The sequence below is a fragment of the Pleurotus ostreatus genome (assembly GCF_014466165.1).
Source record: "Pleurotus ostreatus strain PC9 chromosome Unknown scaffold_8, whole genome shotgun sequence".
NCBI classification, from domain to species: domain Eukaryota; kingdom Fungi; phylum Basidiomycota; class Agaricomycetes; order Agaricales; family Pleurotaceae; genus Pleurotus; species Pleurotus ostreatus.
The window spans coordinates 99,198-114,469 of NW_023503163.1; the positions used below are offsets into that span (position 1 = coordinate 99,198).

General features: G+C 52.5%; 4 protein-coding genes across 4 annotated transcripts; all 4 read right to left on the bottom strand.

Moving 5' to 3' along the window:
* Positions 1–757: 757 nt before the first annotated feature.
* PC9H_010360 (uncharacterized protein) lies at positions 758–1,384 on the bottom strand (the record flags this gene model as incomplete). Its single annotated transcript, XM_036779853.1, has 2 exons — positions 758–958; positions 1,016–1,384. The coding sequence occupies 2 exons, from the start codon at positions 1,382–1,384 to the stop codon at positions 758–760; spliced, it is 570 nt and encodes a 189-aa protein (XP_036627236.1).
* Positions 1,385–7,859: 6,475 nt separating this feature from the next.
* PC9H_010361 (uncharacterized protein) lies at positions 7,860–9,181 on the bottom strand (the record flags this gene model as incomplete). The annotated part of the gene is made up of 4 exons (XM_036779854.1): positions 7,860–8,423; positions 8,505–8,956; positions 9,008–9,021; positions 9,078–9,181. The coding sequence occupies 4 exons, from the start codon at positions 9,179–9,181 to the stop codon at positions 7,860–7,862; spliced, it is 1,134 nt and encodes a 377-aa protein (XP_036627237.1).
* Positions 9,182–10,220: 1,039 nt separating this feature from the next.
* REX4_2 (3'-5' exonuclease) lies at positions 10,221–11,835 on the bottom strand (the record flags this gene model as incomplete). Its single annotated transcript, XM_036779855.1, has 6 exons — positions 10,221–10,778; positions 10,851–11,000; positions 11,054–11,142; positions 11,206–11,399; positions 11,455–11,720; positions 11,779–11,835. The coding sequence occupies 6 exons, from the start codon at positions 11,833–11,835 to the stop codon at positions 10,221–10,223; spliced, it is 1,314 nt and encodes a 437-aa protein (XP_036627238.1).
* Positions 11,836–12,563: 728 nt separating this feature from the next.
* REX4_3 (3'-5' exonuclease) lies at positions 12,564–13,897 on the bottom strand (the record flags this gene model as incomplete). The annotated part of the gene is made up of 6 exons (XM_036779856.1): positions 12,564–12,725; positions 12,790–12,939; positions 12,993–13,081; positions 13,240–13,427; positions 13,487–13,800; positions 13,859–13,897. The coding sequence occupies 6 exons, from the start codon at positions 13,895–13,897 to the stop codon at positions 12,564–12,566; spliced, it is 942 nt and encodes a 313-aa protein (XP_036627239.1).
* Between the last annotated feature and the right edge of the window lie 1,375 nt (positions 13,898–15,272).

Sequence of the window (15,272 nt, forward strand, 5' to 3'; positions counted from 1 at the left end):
GATGACGGAAAAGATACAGTAAACAAGCGAAAGGGGCAACGGGAAAGACGAATAGATACAGTAAATAGGCAAACAGACAAACGGATAGCTTGTACGGACGTGGAGTCAAAATTGGGCGAAGGAGTAAACGAAGGAGCGGCGGATATTTAAATAAGGAAGAAGACAGTGCAGACAACGATTGAAAGTGGAGAAGGAGAAGAAAGAAGCGAAGTGGATTATAATACAGAGCTATAGAGTATACACGGGATCGAGAAAAACGAGAAAAATATCTGCATCGACGACGAGGAACAGGAACGAGTACAAGCAAGAAGACACATAGAACGAATGTAGATGGAAGCGAGTGAAGAGTCCTAGATACTTAATAAAACGAACCGTAACGAGCGTGTTTAGTGTTTAGTGCATATGTTAGTCTGAGTTGCGTTGGACTGAACTGGATTGGACTGAGTTGGATCGTAACGACGCGTAGACAGCGAGGAGAGAGACGAAAGGGGACGACGACGGAAAAGAAGGGAGGGAAGGTGGAGAAGGAGGGGATAGGAAGGCGGGGAGTCGGGACGGGTCGACGATGGTGATCGATGACGTCACAGTTCGGGAGGCGGGACGGGGAGGCGGCTTTCTTCCGATGATACGAATCGTTACGACGACAGCGAGGAGGCTACTGCTGCACGGTCAACTCAACCGACCATCGCGCTGCAGAAATATGGAATGTGCTCACCAAGTCCAGTCCAAATCCAAGTCCCATTGACGACGCCGGAGCTTAAGTGGTGAACCTCCTGACGTTGCTCGGCCTGCGCTGTCTGCCACAGATGCCCTCCCATTCCTGGAGGGCCCTGACGAAGCCAGAGTTCGGCTTGATGCAGGCGCGTTTGCGCTTGAGGAGGGCGTGCGCTGCGTCGTAGGTCATGCCGAGGTTGCGGATGAGGTACGCTATGGCGATGGCCGGGGAGCGGGATACGCCCTATAGATATAGATGTCGGTGTGGGTATGGAGGTGGAGGAAAGATACGATCACGAACCTGCTGACAGTGTATCAAGACATTCCGCCCGCTCCTCAACGCCGCCTCGATATGCTCACAAACGGCCTCTAGGTGCGGTCGCAGATCCACGCTCGAAGCATCGAGGATCTGGATGCGATAGCAGTTGAACCCGTCCTTCTCAGAGAGGGGGATCCACGGGGCATCGAGGACCTGGACGAGGTGGGTGATGTGGTGCGCGAGGAGATAGTCTTTGTCAGACAGCGCGGAGATGGAGCCGACGTAGAGTGCGCCGGTCGTCGCCGCCGACGATCCCGACGGGGAGGGAGAGGGCGCAGGGGGGAGGATCTGGTGCATCGGGGTGCACATAGCCTGCATGACCTCGGGAGGGAGAGTGTCGAAGCGAATCATGGCGAAGGTGAAGGCGGGGTACAGGGACGGAGACAGGCACGGTTGCAGATATAGCACCAATCAGCAAGACGCAAGTCGGCACTAACCAAGCTCGTCTCGCAAACGCTATTAAATAGGCCCCCGTCCCCCGGCTTTGGAGCGAGGATACATATCCATTATGCATTATTTATGATTTATGATTTGTGTGGAGTTTTGGGTGTGGCTGTTGATCATGGTTTAGCGCCCGCCGGGGAGAAGCACCCTTTCGTGAGTTCTGGAGTCTCGATGCGCGTAAACGCTAAGCGAGAGTGTCCGAGTCCTCGAATCACGACCCGCTGGGAGAGCAAGGCACGCCAAGGGGGCACCCTCCATCAGGGCCTAGACCCGAGTCCTTTCGTGCGCTGTTGGAGCGGCACGGAATCGCTAACACGCTACTATACTCCTGTCATCTCAGCTCCTGTCACCCTCCCAGCCAGTTCATGCCAGTGTGCCCAGCGCTGATTGGCCCGTCGCGAAAATAATACAAGGACAAGGGCAGGAAGCAGGCGGGAATTCGAAGGCCAGCGAGGAAGCGCTAGTGCGCTTTCTTTCTTTTTCTTGGGAGCTTGAAACGCTCGACGTTGACGTTTAGAGTACAAGGGGATCATTATGCATTAATCAATGTCTGTTGACTCCGAGCCTCGGCGGGTGCGGTATAACGTCAGCCATTGGCCAAGTAGCTCCGTCGGGGCACCGGGACTTCGATCCTTCTTCCCCTCTTCCAGAACAATGCTCATGAGATTGCTCTCCGAGATACTGACCACCGATGCATGGCTCATGGACCGCGGTGACAATCTTTAGGAGCCTTCCAGCTTCTCCCAAAGACCCACTGGCAACCTCCGTGTCCCAGGACGTTGGCAGGATCCCATCTTCCATCAGTGGCGTGCGCCTTCACACTCTCATCATGGAACATGTATCACTAAATCACCATTCAGCATCTAGCCCAGGTCCCAGCCGTACGGAGTACGCTTCAAAAATATGTGCTAACTATCATCTAGGTCTAAAGAAGCTATAGATGTCTATAGTAGGGATGAGTGGATGCTGCGTTCGGCAATGCTTGCCCAAATCCGTGTCTCCGGCTTCACGTTTCGCGTTTCTCATTTATCACTCACTCGTTCCTTCCGAAGGATATCTTCTTTTCCTTTTTCTGGTGAGCGCCGGTAAATCATGATATGATATCAGCCATTCGGGCTATGACATTCGCTCGGCCGTTTGCGTGTGCTCTTACTCTTACGCGGCGACAACATCGGGATGTCGCTTGCTCGAGCTCTCGAGCAGTCCAATCAACGTCAACAGCCAATGGCCACTGGCTGGACCTCTTTTCTCCCTCTGCTGTACGGTCGTTCCTCTGTTCGCTCGACGATCTCGCCCCTGTCGCCCCTGTCGCACTCCGTGCTACCTCGCTGGCAGCGCTTCCATACTCTCTCCTTAATTTCAGCCACACTAGCGTTGTCGTTGATGTTGAATGTATGGCTCGAGTTCTCAGATCCCAGCCACGATGTCACTTCACAGACACAGGCACTCCGACCCCGGAACAAAGGATAACGAGAGGTGGAAGCCGATGGGAGCTGTAAAGGCCGAGGGTAATCATACAAGGCCGCTACGTGCGCCTGCAGTTGTGCCGAGCGCCGAGCGCCGAGCAGAGCACAGCTGCATCGAAGGGGATGCAGATTACAGATTCTGATCAACGAAAATCAATTCAGATCTTACTTCTATCATGATATCACCAGCAAACCGCCGATGGACGTTCACTCTCCTTCTTTCTTCTATGGTCGTTCCTTTACCATCTCGTCACCGCATCTCCCGTTGGCACCGCTTCTGTCGCCTGGAGCCCTTAATTCGCCCTAATTTCTGCTCATTCTACCTACCGTCTCGTAAGTGCTCTCCATAATCCTCTCCTCTTTCCCCTTAATACCTACTCATTCTCTCGTGCTGACTCTCGTAACTCTCGTCAGCCCCCTCCTGAATTATGCCTGATCCCCTCCTCACCTTCGATCTCTCTTGATCTCTCTCCAATCTCCGAAATCTCCTGATCTCTGGCATATGGCTATGTATAAGGTGGCGTACACGTACGCGTACCATCAAGGTACTCTGTACAACGTGGACCCGCGTCAGACACGCGTGGCGCGTTGACGCGAGTCCAACGCGCAAGTCCTTGAAAGGAACCTTCAAAAAGCAAAGCAAAGGAACGTCGATGGGATACGGAAGCTTACGAAGGCCGAGAATCATGCCTCTAGCTTTGGATCGAGCCGAGCGTAGACGTCGAGGAGGTTCACAAAGGATTCAGATATTGATTCTGGATTCAGGTAAGCTCCGTGCCCCAGGTCTTAGCAAGCCTAAGCCTAAGCTGTCAGGACGCGTCGATCGAGCTCAGTTAGTCAAACAGTAAAATGATCTTGCCGTTGCCTTCGTATACGTCGCCTTACAGATGGATGTGTAAATAGGGCGCTGCGCTTTTGCTCGTAGCACGCGGGCACCAGTCTGTGGTAGGCACATCAACTTCGAATTCCACGTTAATGCGTCCATCGTTTCTTACCATCATTGCACAGGGCCCATATAGCTCCAAGACGAACATATGGATGCGTGTGCAAAATCGAATAAGTGCACCGCAAAGGCTTATCGGCTGTGGATGCCATAAACGCGCGACGCGTGGTTGGCTTGCTGTGTACGGCTGCCTTTGTCTTTCGCTTCCTATATTTCAATATTCATTCATTCATTTTTACTCACGAGATCAACAGCGATATCAGATATGTGTTAGAAGCCGAACACGGCCGTCTACCATAAATATGTACCCGATAGCACGATCTTCGGGCAATCGAATCAGCATCAACAGCTAGAAGTTGAACGAGAAGCCGATCGTGAGTATCGCAGCCCCTCCCGGCGCGTCGAACCTCCGTTACGGTCGCTCAGGCTTTCTATGTCGACCTCTCCTCAGGCCGTTGTCTCGTAAGTGCTCTCGTAACTCCCCTGAATTATGCCTAATCCTCTCGTCTCTCCTCAATCTCCATCTAATCTCTTGTATAAGGCTAACAACGTATGCGTATCATCAACGTACCTCGTGCGATGTGCAACTGCATCAGACCAGCGCCACGCGTGGCGCGTCGATTCTCGAAGGGAAGGCAAGGGATAAAGGAATGGAACACGGCGAGGGTGATACTTCAAGCTTTACATCGAGCATCGGGTCGGACGTAGATTCAGGTACACTTCTTCGAATGTTAGCATTATCCGGTGAGTCCGTCACCGGCTGGCCAGTTTGTACTACTCTCGATCGATCTCCTCCTCGTTCGAGTCGAGGTCTTATCTTAGGGCTTGACCTTGGGTACTATCGATAATTGTGGGTATACGGCGGGCCCAAGTTCAAGCTTTCTTGACTACAGATTCTGGGTCGCGATCCAACATCAAACATGATATTCACCGACCGTCTGGCTTGCACTATTTACACGACGCTGACATCTCTGTGCATTCGCGGCTTCAGTTCCAATCAACAGTCCGTCAAAAAAAGCAGCTAAAACAAATCATCAGATGCGCCACCGGACCTATGGGTATTCCCCTCTATCATTGTGATGTCTCGTTTCTTGTGCGTGATTGCTTCTCTCTCCTTAATCTCTTCTTACCCGCCCCTGAATTCACCCCAATCCTCGCCTTACTCTCTCGTATCGTAAACGTGTCTTGATCTACATCATAACCCAGCGCCGAGGCTATAGAAAACAAGGATGATGGGAGGACAATGCAAGCCGATTTTGAAAGATTTTTCAAGCCGAGGGTAATACTTCTAGCTTTTGCACGAAGTCGGCGTAGATTCAGGTAAGCTCCGTCAACAACATCTCAGGATTCGCGCAAATGGCAAGCTCAAGCTCATAAGACTCCAGATTCACTATCAACGGTATAATTGTACTCGTGCTTATGCTATACTTATTCTTCACAGTCCAACTCGTCACTCGAGCGGTCGGCAGTAAAAAATTACGCTCATCGCTCGCCATTCCTGCTCGCGTGGATGCTGGATTCTTGCAAAGCCCTGACGGAAGTGAATCATATGGCATAGTGCCGGGGTAGGCACATTAATTCAACGTTAACGAGACGACCTCTCTTACCACTACCATCCAGGTCCCACCCATAAGGTTCAAAGACAAAAATATGCGTACAGCTATGGACCTATAGGCTATAGCGCTGATGCCATAAATACATCACACATGGTTGAAGAGCTGTGTACGGTAAGCTTTGTTTTTTCGCAACATCGACGGGAGAACCGTGATATCGTTCGGCCATCTGCATGTGTATTGGCACGGCATCGATATTGCGTTCTGGATGTCGCATTCTCTGGCAATCCAATCCGTCCAACGTAGGCTGTTCAATGCGCGGCGCTTAGAATAGACCCCAATGGACGCTGGGTCTCTCTTTATAGTTAGTGCCTTCTGTCATCATGATGTCTGATAGCTTCTGTCCGCTGGAACCCTGGATTCTGCACAAATCCTGTCAGCCCTCTCGTAAGCCCTCTCGTAAGCCCTCTCCTTAATTATTCCTAATCCTCTCTTCTCTCCCCAATCACTCTCTAATCTCTCCAATATATCAGGTATAAGGCTCCATGTAGAGCTGCGTTCGAGTACCACCAACATACTCGCGCAATGTGGGTCAGTGTCTCATGGATCTGTATCAGACCACCCATATCGAGTTCCGGCTTATCCTTCAGAAAACAAGGGATAACGCGAGGGCAGCGAAAGGGGAGCGGCAAGAACAACAGTTGAAGCCGGAAGGCCGAGGGTGATACTTCAAGCTTTGTGCCCTCGCGGCGTCGGATTCGAGTCGGGCGTAGACTCAGGCAAGCTCCCTCATCATCGTTCTCCGGCGTTTACACGTCTGTTTGATCAGTTCACCTATCTCACCCCCCCCCCGGGTCTCGTCTGGGGTTCTTTGTATACCCAAACGACAAGCTCAAGCTGTCGGGACTCGTACTCCAGATTTGATGTCACTATCAATGATATACTTACACGTTGCCATCCAGACCCGCCACTCGAGCGCAGCACGTCAATCGTTCTCCCGCTCCTCGCATGGGCGCGGCCAAAGGGGTCGCGACGGAAGTAAATTGCATAAAAGATTCCGGGGTAGGAAACCATATTCACGTAGGTACCTGAATTCAACGTCAACCCTCTCTGACCATTAAGTACCTATTATCAACCGGATCAGCCACTAGGCCCATACGGGTCAAAGATAAAAATATGTGTACAGCTATGGGCTACAGGCTATAATATTCATCCATGGCTGAATAGCTGTGCACGGCTGACCTTGTTTTTCATTTATTCTTATGAGATCAGTGGAGGCATCGTGACAATCCGATGTCCAATCATCAGCATCCAGAGCAACCAATCGCCGCTGGACCTCTTCCTTCGGGTATTCCTTTCTTCCCCTCTCAGCGTGTCGCCTCCTTAGTTCTCGTAAGTCCTCTCCTTAATTATCCCCAATCTTTTCCTCTCTGGTTAATCTCGCTTCAATCTTTCATATAAGGCTGTGTACACGTACGCACTTGTACAATGCGAATCCGAATCGGACCACCCACTCCATCCCCGCATACCAAGGATAACGCTCATGGGAGTGGCAAGGAAAGCGGCATCAGACATCCTGAAGCTCGAGGATGATGCATGAAGCGTGGAGGTCGAGGCCGAACGCGAGCACGCAGATCCATGTAAGCTCCGTCATCCCTTCATTAATATCCTCCGGGGAGGAGGCCGCCCGGTGGCTATTAATCTAATACCTACCCCGCTTTCGCGTGGGGAGGTCTTAAGTACCACTACGCACGATTCCCCAAGAGTGTTATACGAATCAAGCTCAAGCTTAAGCACTCAAGACTCCAGATTTACTATCGATGATATAATTGGACTTAAACTTCCAGTCCAGGCCCAAGCATAGTCAGTCAACAATGTGCACGACTCACGTCGGCGTGAATTCTCCTTGTAAGTCTTATCCTCATGAGTTGTGAGAATCCGTGTCAGACCACATGCGTTAAGTCTCGATTTCCATAAACCAACCACAATACTCACGGGAGTGGCAAGAAACGCGTCAAAGACACCCTTCACGCTCTGAATGGCATCGTTGATCGCAAGTGTCGATGTCTCCCACGAGACAGGATCGAAGCGGATAGGGATTCCAGTCCCACTGCAGTATGCTCAACAGATACTTGTCAAAACGATCGAGTGGATGGAAGTCAAGGCAAACGCGAGCACGCTCCGTCACACCATCAATAAGTAACGTCCTCAGGGGAGGAGGTCATCTGGTGGCTGGTTTCGCTATCAATCACATAATTGGACTCAGACCTTCAGTAAAGATGACACCGCCAAGTGTGCAGTCATTTGCAAAAAAAACTGTATAACGTTGATATAGGATACAACACCAAGTTAGAAATTATTGATCCGAATCAAAATACTCCATGATCTCTTTAGGCAGACAATCCCCGTCGGTCTTGCACTCATAAACCCCCAACACTCCCGCTTCCGAAACTAGGCTCACCCGGGCATTCCCTCCCCTCTTGACCAACAGATCCTGCCAGCACCCACCTCAGCGCCTTCAGCTTCGGCTGCTCGGAAGCCCTCACCCTCTCCATCGCCGCCGACCGCAGGTTCTGCCGCACAAGGGTGGTGAACGTTCCCCGCTGATGGATCCCGATGAAGCAGTGGAGCGTCTGCGAGACGTAGAGCTGCCCGTGCAGCTCCGACCAATTTATCATGTCGAAGTTGCGCTGGGAGCGGGTCTTCATCTCGAGGATGGAGGACTGGGGGACCGACCACGATCCGCCTGGGTAGACGGTGAGCCCGGCGTGTAGCACGGGTTCGGCTTTGGGTTTGAATTCGGGGGGTGTAGACTCTGGGGTGGCCGCAGTGAACTTGACGCTGGCGGGGGTATCTGGGAGGTTGTTGACGGCAGTGGGGGCAGTGGCGGACGCAGCTTGGCGCCAGGAATGCGTGTATGGACTGGTATCAGGCAGGTACCCGTCAACTTCATACCGCACGATCATCTTCAGTCCGTTCATGTCCTTCACAAATTGTCAGCCAATCAGTAATTGGCACTAATCATAAAATAGAAAAACAGTGTGGCACCCTCAATCTCCACTCACGTATCTGATGATCCGGTGATGACTCACACCGCCTTCGCACTGCGCGGCGGGTTTCGTGCACGCCTTCTCGAAACTGTGGCCGAAGCCATACGCAGCCTTCTCCCGCACGTTCGTCGTATAGCGAGACATTAAAATGGTTTTCTTGCCTGCCAGCTGCACGTCAATCCGGAAATCCGAGTCTGGGGAGTTGTTGATCCAGCGGAGGAGCTTGCGTAGGTTGTTGCGGTCGGTTATGAAGTCGTTGGAGGGCCGGTCAAAGTGGGGTGGACTAGCGCCAGAGGGGGAATTGTGAGAGGAAGCGGTATCAAGGCTGGATTTTACGTTCACGGCAACAAAGAGGGGAAGGAGGGGTGTATCTGGGACACGGTAGGCATTTTGGTCTGCGACAACGATGCCGGTATCATGCCCAAGGGTGAAAGGTGTCTTCTTATCTACCCATTCATTCGGGGATCCTGGAGGTCGACATTAGATGTTCGGCCCTAGAAACAAACGATGGAGCACACCTGGGATGATAAGGCTAGGTGATTTACGATCCAGCCAGTTGTATGATCCTATATATTCTATGTTTGTGACCTGACTTTGGATTCGTTGGTGGTGATAGAGGGCGCGGGCCTGTCGATGGTTTGCACGCGCTCCAGGAGTCCATCCTGGATGCTTCGGGGGATGGGTAAGGGCATTTAGTGGTCTGATATTATGAGCAGGGCAACACTGTTATTGTCGGTGGAAGAGGGAAAGGGTGTTGTGGGCTGGGGTCTTGTGGGGAGAAAGGCTATTTAAATGGGGCTCACTCGTCCGCGGCATGATGCCCCCGTTGGGTACGCAAAAGGCTGGGCCGTTGCGACGAGGAAATGCATAGCCAATTTCCACTTCCTCGATACAATCGACAATCGAGCAAGTGGCGACTCGGAAGTCTTCGGGCTCTATGACCACGAGGCTGCGGATCACACTGCGAAGCTAGTAGACGAGGTGCAGGAGGTAGCTATGTAGAAGACACACCTACAGGCACAGTACTATCCCTTTCGCGTACGCTGGAGGAGCAAAGGAGCAACGATCACGGTGATTGGTTGCTTTCATTTCATCTAACCAACCTGCGGATGGGCAGGGCGTTTACTGAGTAGTTCGGAAAAGTTGTCTTGATGCGAAACTGCCAGTGGATTATCAGAGCATGCCACGCGATGCGAGGGATTCAGGCCTTGAGCGAGGGCTTAACTGTGTTGGTCCAAAGTCACTTGAAGAGGGGGACCAGGGTGTACAACAGAAAGCAAAACAAATTTAGCAAAGCAAAGCGATAGCGCGATACTGTACAAGATAGCAAAAACATCCGGCGAAGGTAGGAAAAGTGGTATGGTGCACGACGGAGCGGAAGCCAGGGGAGAACTCCGAAATTCGAAAGCAATATTGGTCCAGATGGCAAATGACATGCGTGGTGGTACGAATGACGCTGAGGGACGAGGAACGAGACGTGGTAATACAAACGTTCGAATATCCATGGCGGCGAAAGTGTGGGGGAGTGATACAATGTATCATAGTACGCAGGCAACTGGGCGATAGCGTTGGTTGACGATTCCCGAGCGGTGGTGGATATGGATATTGAATGTTGAATATTGAACGATGGATGATGGATGAGTTGATTACTGCCCAGTGCTGGAGCTCGGAGGCCTGAGGCGAGTCACTGCAAACTTGAATTTGGGAGGCCGTCGCTGTCTAGATGACCTCCTACCAACTCCATCCTTTACTGGCGTCGCGACCCCAGTGCTCTATATCATCATCACCATCCCACGCACACCCCCGATCCTCTGATAGTACTCCTCCACCTCCACCCCACCCCAACCCCGATCGTGATTGGGGCGGTTCGTCCCATCCCGCCCACACATCTGGTTCGGGGTCCCAAGCCCATACCGATCCCAAACCCAGTGGCGGTCCTGGTTCGGGGTCCCAAGTCCATACCGATCCCAAACCCAGTGGCGGTCCGGGTTCGGGCCTGCCCCATGCGCAGGCCAATCGAGGCTGCGCGTCCGGTTTCTTGTTCTTGATATTCTTCTTACCCTTCTTACCCTTCTTATTCTTGTTCTTATCCTGAGTCTTGTTCGCATTCAGCCCGCCACCACCCCGCGCCAACTCCACTGGGGATTGCGGGTCATGTTGTTCCTCCGAGCCTAATTTCCGTTTCTTCTTATTCGTGTTTGTGTTCGGCGCTGCAGCTGAGCTTATGGCTTTCTCCCACTCCCGCTCGTGGAGACGGAAGATGGCCATCGTGGCGCGAGCATCAGTGACCTATCACAGGCATCACCGTAGTCAGTTCGACTCGAGAGTCTAAGCCCGACGGCTCAGATGAGCGTGACTCACAGAGGAATGCTCCCCGTCCTGGATTGTTAGCCCGAGTTCCTGTTTGACGAGATGCCGAAGAGCGATGCATTCGACCTTGGCTACTTTGAATTTCCATGCATAGGATTGCGTGTCCAGAGTCTGGGCTGGTGGGTGTTCGAGGGATAGCGCCTGGAAGAAAGGTCAGGAGAACGCAAAGACGACAGCTTGAAGCAAGGACGCACCTTCAAGTCGTTGAACACAGCATGCCCGAGTAAAACCCTGTCCTTCAATAGGCTCGCAACCCGGCTCTGAATCTCGTCGAACGATTTGGCTGGAACGGTCACAATTACTGATCAGCGCGTGTCCACATACAAATGAAGGACATAAGCCATACCATTGACGAGATCGCGTTGGCGTACACCGCTATGTTTCGTGCGGTAATCAACGACGCGCTCTTTCTGCCGCACAAACTCGTCCAGCTGCACCGCGCCGTGATAGTTGATTACGCTGACCCGCGCCACCGACGATCGCTTGCCCCTGGGCCCAACGCCGACCATCTCGCAGTCGAGAGCAAGATACTTGCTCGGTCTGCGATCGCCGATTTGCGCTTCAGAAGTTAACGACGAACACTGTGCATGCTCACTGTCTCTCTTTGTATGAGTACGATACGTTTCCCTCCACCATGGCTTGCAATGTAGACTTCAAATTCCTGGAAGGCTGTATCGGAGCAGGCGGTCCATCTGGATCTACTGGATTAGGTACTGTGGAATCCAGAGGGATACGGCTCGGTCCAGCTTCAGGTAGTGCCGGTAGAGCTTGAGATCCATCATCGTCTGTGCTGTTTTGCCCTTTACGCTTAAGAAATTTGGGTTCCACTTGTTCGTCCTCGCGATCCTTGTGCTTTGCAGGCTTCGTAATGAGTGGTCAATGGATCCAGCCACCCGCCGTCCCATTACCCATATCATACCTTCTTGGGGGATACCCGATGCGATGGCGATTTGTTCTTACAGCGATTTTTGGGCATGATCGATGGCTGGAGGGAAGTCGTAACCGTGTGAGCATGTTTTCACAATCAGTTCACGTAACTTTCCGCGACTTGAAGATAGAGCGCTTCTCCGTCACGGTCGTTGACGAATCCATGTATAATATACCTCCCTCCTACGGGCCCCAAATTGTCGCTTCGAAAGGAGGAGGGCCATGCCAACGCGTGCTCGATCCTGGTGTCCATGTTGTCTTGCACGAGATGTACTCCATGACGAGGTACGATGTCTCTTTTACATAGCTGTATGAGGATGCGCTCGTCTTCCTTTGTAAAAGATACCATTTCCGCGAGTCAGGCTAGCAAATTCGCAGTGACCAGACGCTTTGGCATAATTGCTCCTGTCCTCGTTATTGTGATATCGAGCAATGAATGGAGCTGGAAGGCAGAACTGTACAGGGCATAGCAGGAACGTCCAGGACGACATGCGTAAAGGTATCAAGGATACAAGGCGGCAGAGTAATAGTGCAAGTGGGCAACAGAAAGCAAAAGAAAAGCGACCAAAAATGTCCTGTGGAGGGAGCAAATGTACGACGTATAGATCAATGTTCACATACAGAACGATAGGGGGGACCAGGAACAAGGATACTGTACAAGATAGCAAAATGTGTGTGGTAGTACAAACGAGGTGATCAAACGTCGGCAGAGTACCGCAGTCGAGCATGGACTTGGTAGACCGCAGCAAGTAGACGTCAGATACTGCTGGCAATTTCCTACCAACCCCACTCGTCGCAATACCGCTCCCAGTCCACTGTCTGCAGTTTCCGCTTACTCTTGTTCCGACGCTTCCTCGACGCCGCAGCGGCGCGCAAGTACCTCCCCCACTTCCGCTGGTGGAGACGGAAGACGGCCATCGCCGCGCGCGCGTCGGTAACCTGCAACCGGCATCGCCATCATCAGCTTAGAGAGCCCCCAGTCCCAGTCGACGGGCCAGCTCACAGAAGAATGCGCCCCGCTGCCCATCGTGAACCCGAGTTCCTGCGTTACGAGATCCCGGAGGGCAATGTGTTTGGCCGTAGAGACTTTGTGGCGCCATGCGCAGAATTGTGTATCCAGGGTCTGGGTTTGCGGGTGTTCGAGGGATAGCGCCTAGAAGAGAGGTTAATTGAGAGCAAGGATGGCGGGGCGAAGTAAGGGCGCACTTTCAAGTCATTAAGAACAGCATGCCCGACGACGACGTTGTCCCTCAACAGCTTTGCTACCTGGCTCTGGATCTCGTCGAACGATTTAGCTGAAACGGTCACAATCAGCGTCAATCCAATTAGTACAGCGCCAGGTGACGCAGGTTATTTCGAGTACGATCTTTTCAATCTTTTTCCTCCCAACAAGAAGTTGCTCGAAACGACAGAACTAGCCCGACAGCCTAGGGGCGGAGGAAGTAAATCATACCTTTGACCAAGTCGCGTCTGCTTATACCGCTATGTCGAGCGCGATAACCAACGACGCGCTCCCGAACGAGCTCGTCCAGCAGCACCGCGCCGTAGTAGTTGACTATGCTGACCCGCGCCACCAACGGCTGTGCGCCCTTGGCCCCAACGCTGACCATCTCGCAGTCGAGAGCAAGATACTTGGTGAACCTGTGACTCGGATTTCTGATTAGCGCTGCAGACCAATGGCCAAGGCCATCTGTACTCACAGTTTCTCTTTGTACCGGTACGATATGTTTCCCTCGACCATGGCCTGTAATGTAGACTTCAAACTCTCCGCGCCCTTTGGAGCCTTTGGAGAAGGATTGATCGGAGCAGGCAGTGGGGAATTTACTCGTCCATGTGGATCTATTTCATCGGCTGATGTGGGAGCAAGAGGGATACGACTCGGACCAGCCTCAGGCGGTGCTAGTAGGGGTCGATGTCCATCATCGTCTACAGTCTTTCGGCATTTGCGGCGCTTGGGAAACTTGGGTTCGACTTGGTCGTCCTCGCGATCCTTGCGCTTCTTGCGCTTGTCAGGCTTTGTGGTGAGCGGTCAGTGGATCCAGCCATCCACCATGTCGTCGTGCATATCATACCTTGTTGGGATGCGGAGACGATGATGTCTTGAGGCGCATGGTTGACGGTTGGCAGGAAGGTGTAACTGTGCGAATATAATTTCCCGCGCTCACTGCGTTTTTGCACAATCTTCTTTAATCCAATCACTCGGCCAGCCGCGCCACTCGGTGCTCCCATGTACACCTACGGCTTCAAAGCCATTATAATAATGCAAGCACCATTCTCCTTGCGCTTTCCGATACCACACGTCCCTCAGTTTCGTTAATAGGATGCGTCGTTCAGTTCAGTCTTGCCATCCACGCAACATCCATGTACAGAAGGTTGCTCGCTTTATTATTCGCTTCTTGACCTTATCGAGGAATCCATAAACCTGCAGGGGTCCACGAGTACGGCGGAGGCGCTGCAATCGTCTACGACAATATCGCCTATTTCTCCCACTGCGGCGATGGCAGGGTGTACAGCGTCGACGTCAAAACGGACATCTAATCAACCTGCTTCATATGTATAGATGGCAATAACCTTCATCGGTTTGCCGATTGCGACGTTCATCCCAAGATTTCTGGACCCGTGGCGGCGATTATGGAGGACCACACTAACGATCCTACCAGCTCAGCCCGTCGCAAGTAGTGAACACTCTGCATCATCGACACCGCGGCGCAGCCCGTCAGCCTTTGGTTTCTGGCACCGACTTCTACATCGAAGACCAGTGTCGCCGTTCCATCCTGGGTCAACAACGACGCCCTGCCGTTCACCAGTGCTCAATCCGGATATTCAAACCCTCACAAGTACGCTGGTGGCCAACCTACGCCGGTGTTCCGCAAACCACCCCTTGCCCAGGACTGCAGCCAGCCGGCTGCACACTAGGCTGGTCGCCATATGCCCCTATCGACGAGACCGGACGCAATGCGCATACTATAAACCAATTTCAACACGACCATCACATTGGTTGGAAGACGGATGCACTCGGGACTCACATGTATTGAGGCTGAACACCCAAATATCGTTGAAGAACACCCCACTGGCCTGGCCTCCAAACACAAAGGACGACGCGCCGATCGAGGCAGCAGCGTGCCCATACCGCGCACCGGGGGCAAGGCCGTGGACGGTAGCTTGTGTCCATGCATGAGATACTGCCCAGAAGATCTACGAAACGCCCATCATCGTCGACCAGAGTTCCAGAGCGACGAAGATCAAGGATTGTTTCGCACCTAGATTGGGGAGGTACACCCCATCGTTCAGCATTTCTGGATATGATGTTGGTGCTGAAGACGCTGGTAGTTTTGATTGTGACTGTGCTTCCGGAGTCTGCTCGGTATTGATGTGCGTCAGGCAATTGTGTGATCAATCGACCACATCGGTGGGGCTTGATCGTTGCGAGTACAACGTCCCACTTCAACTCGGGGACACATGATGACCCATTGCTAGTGATCGCGC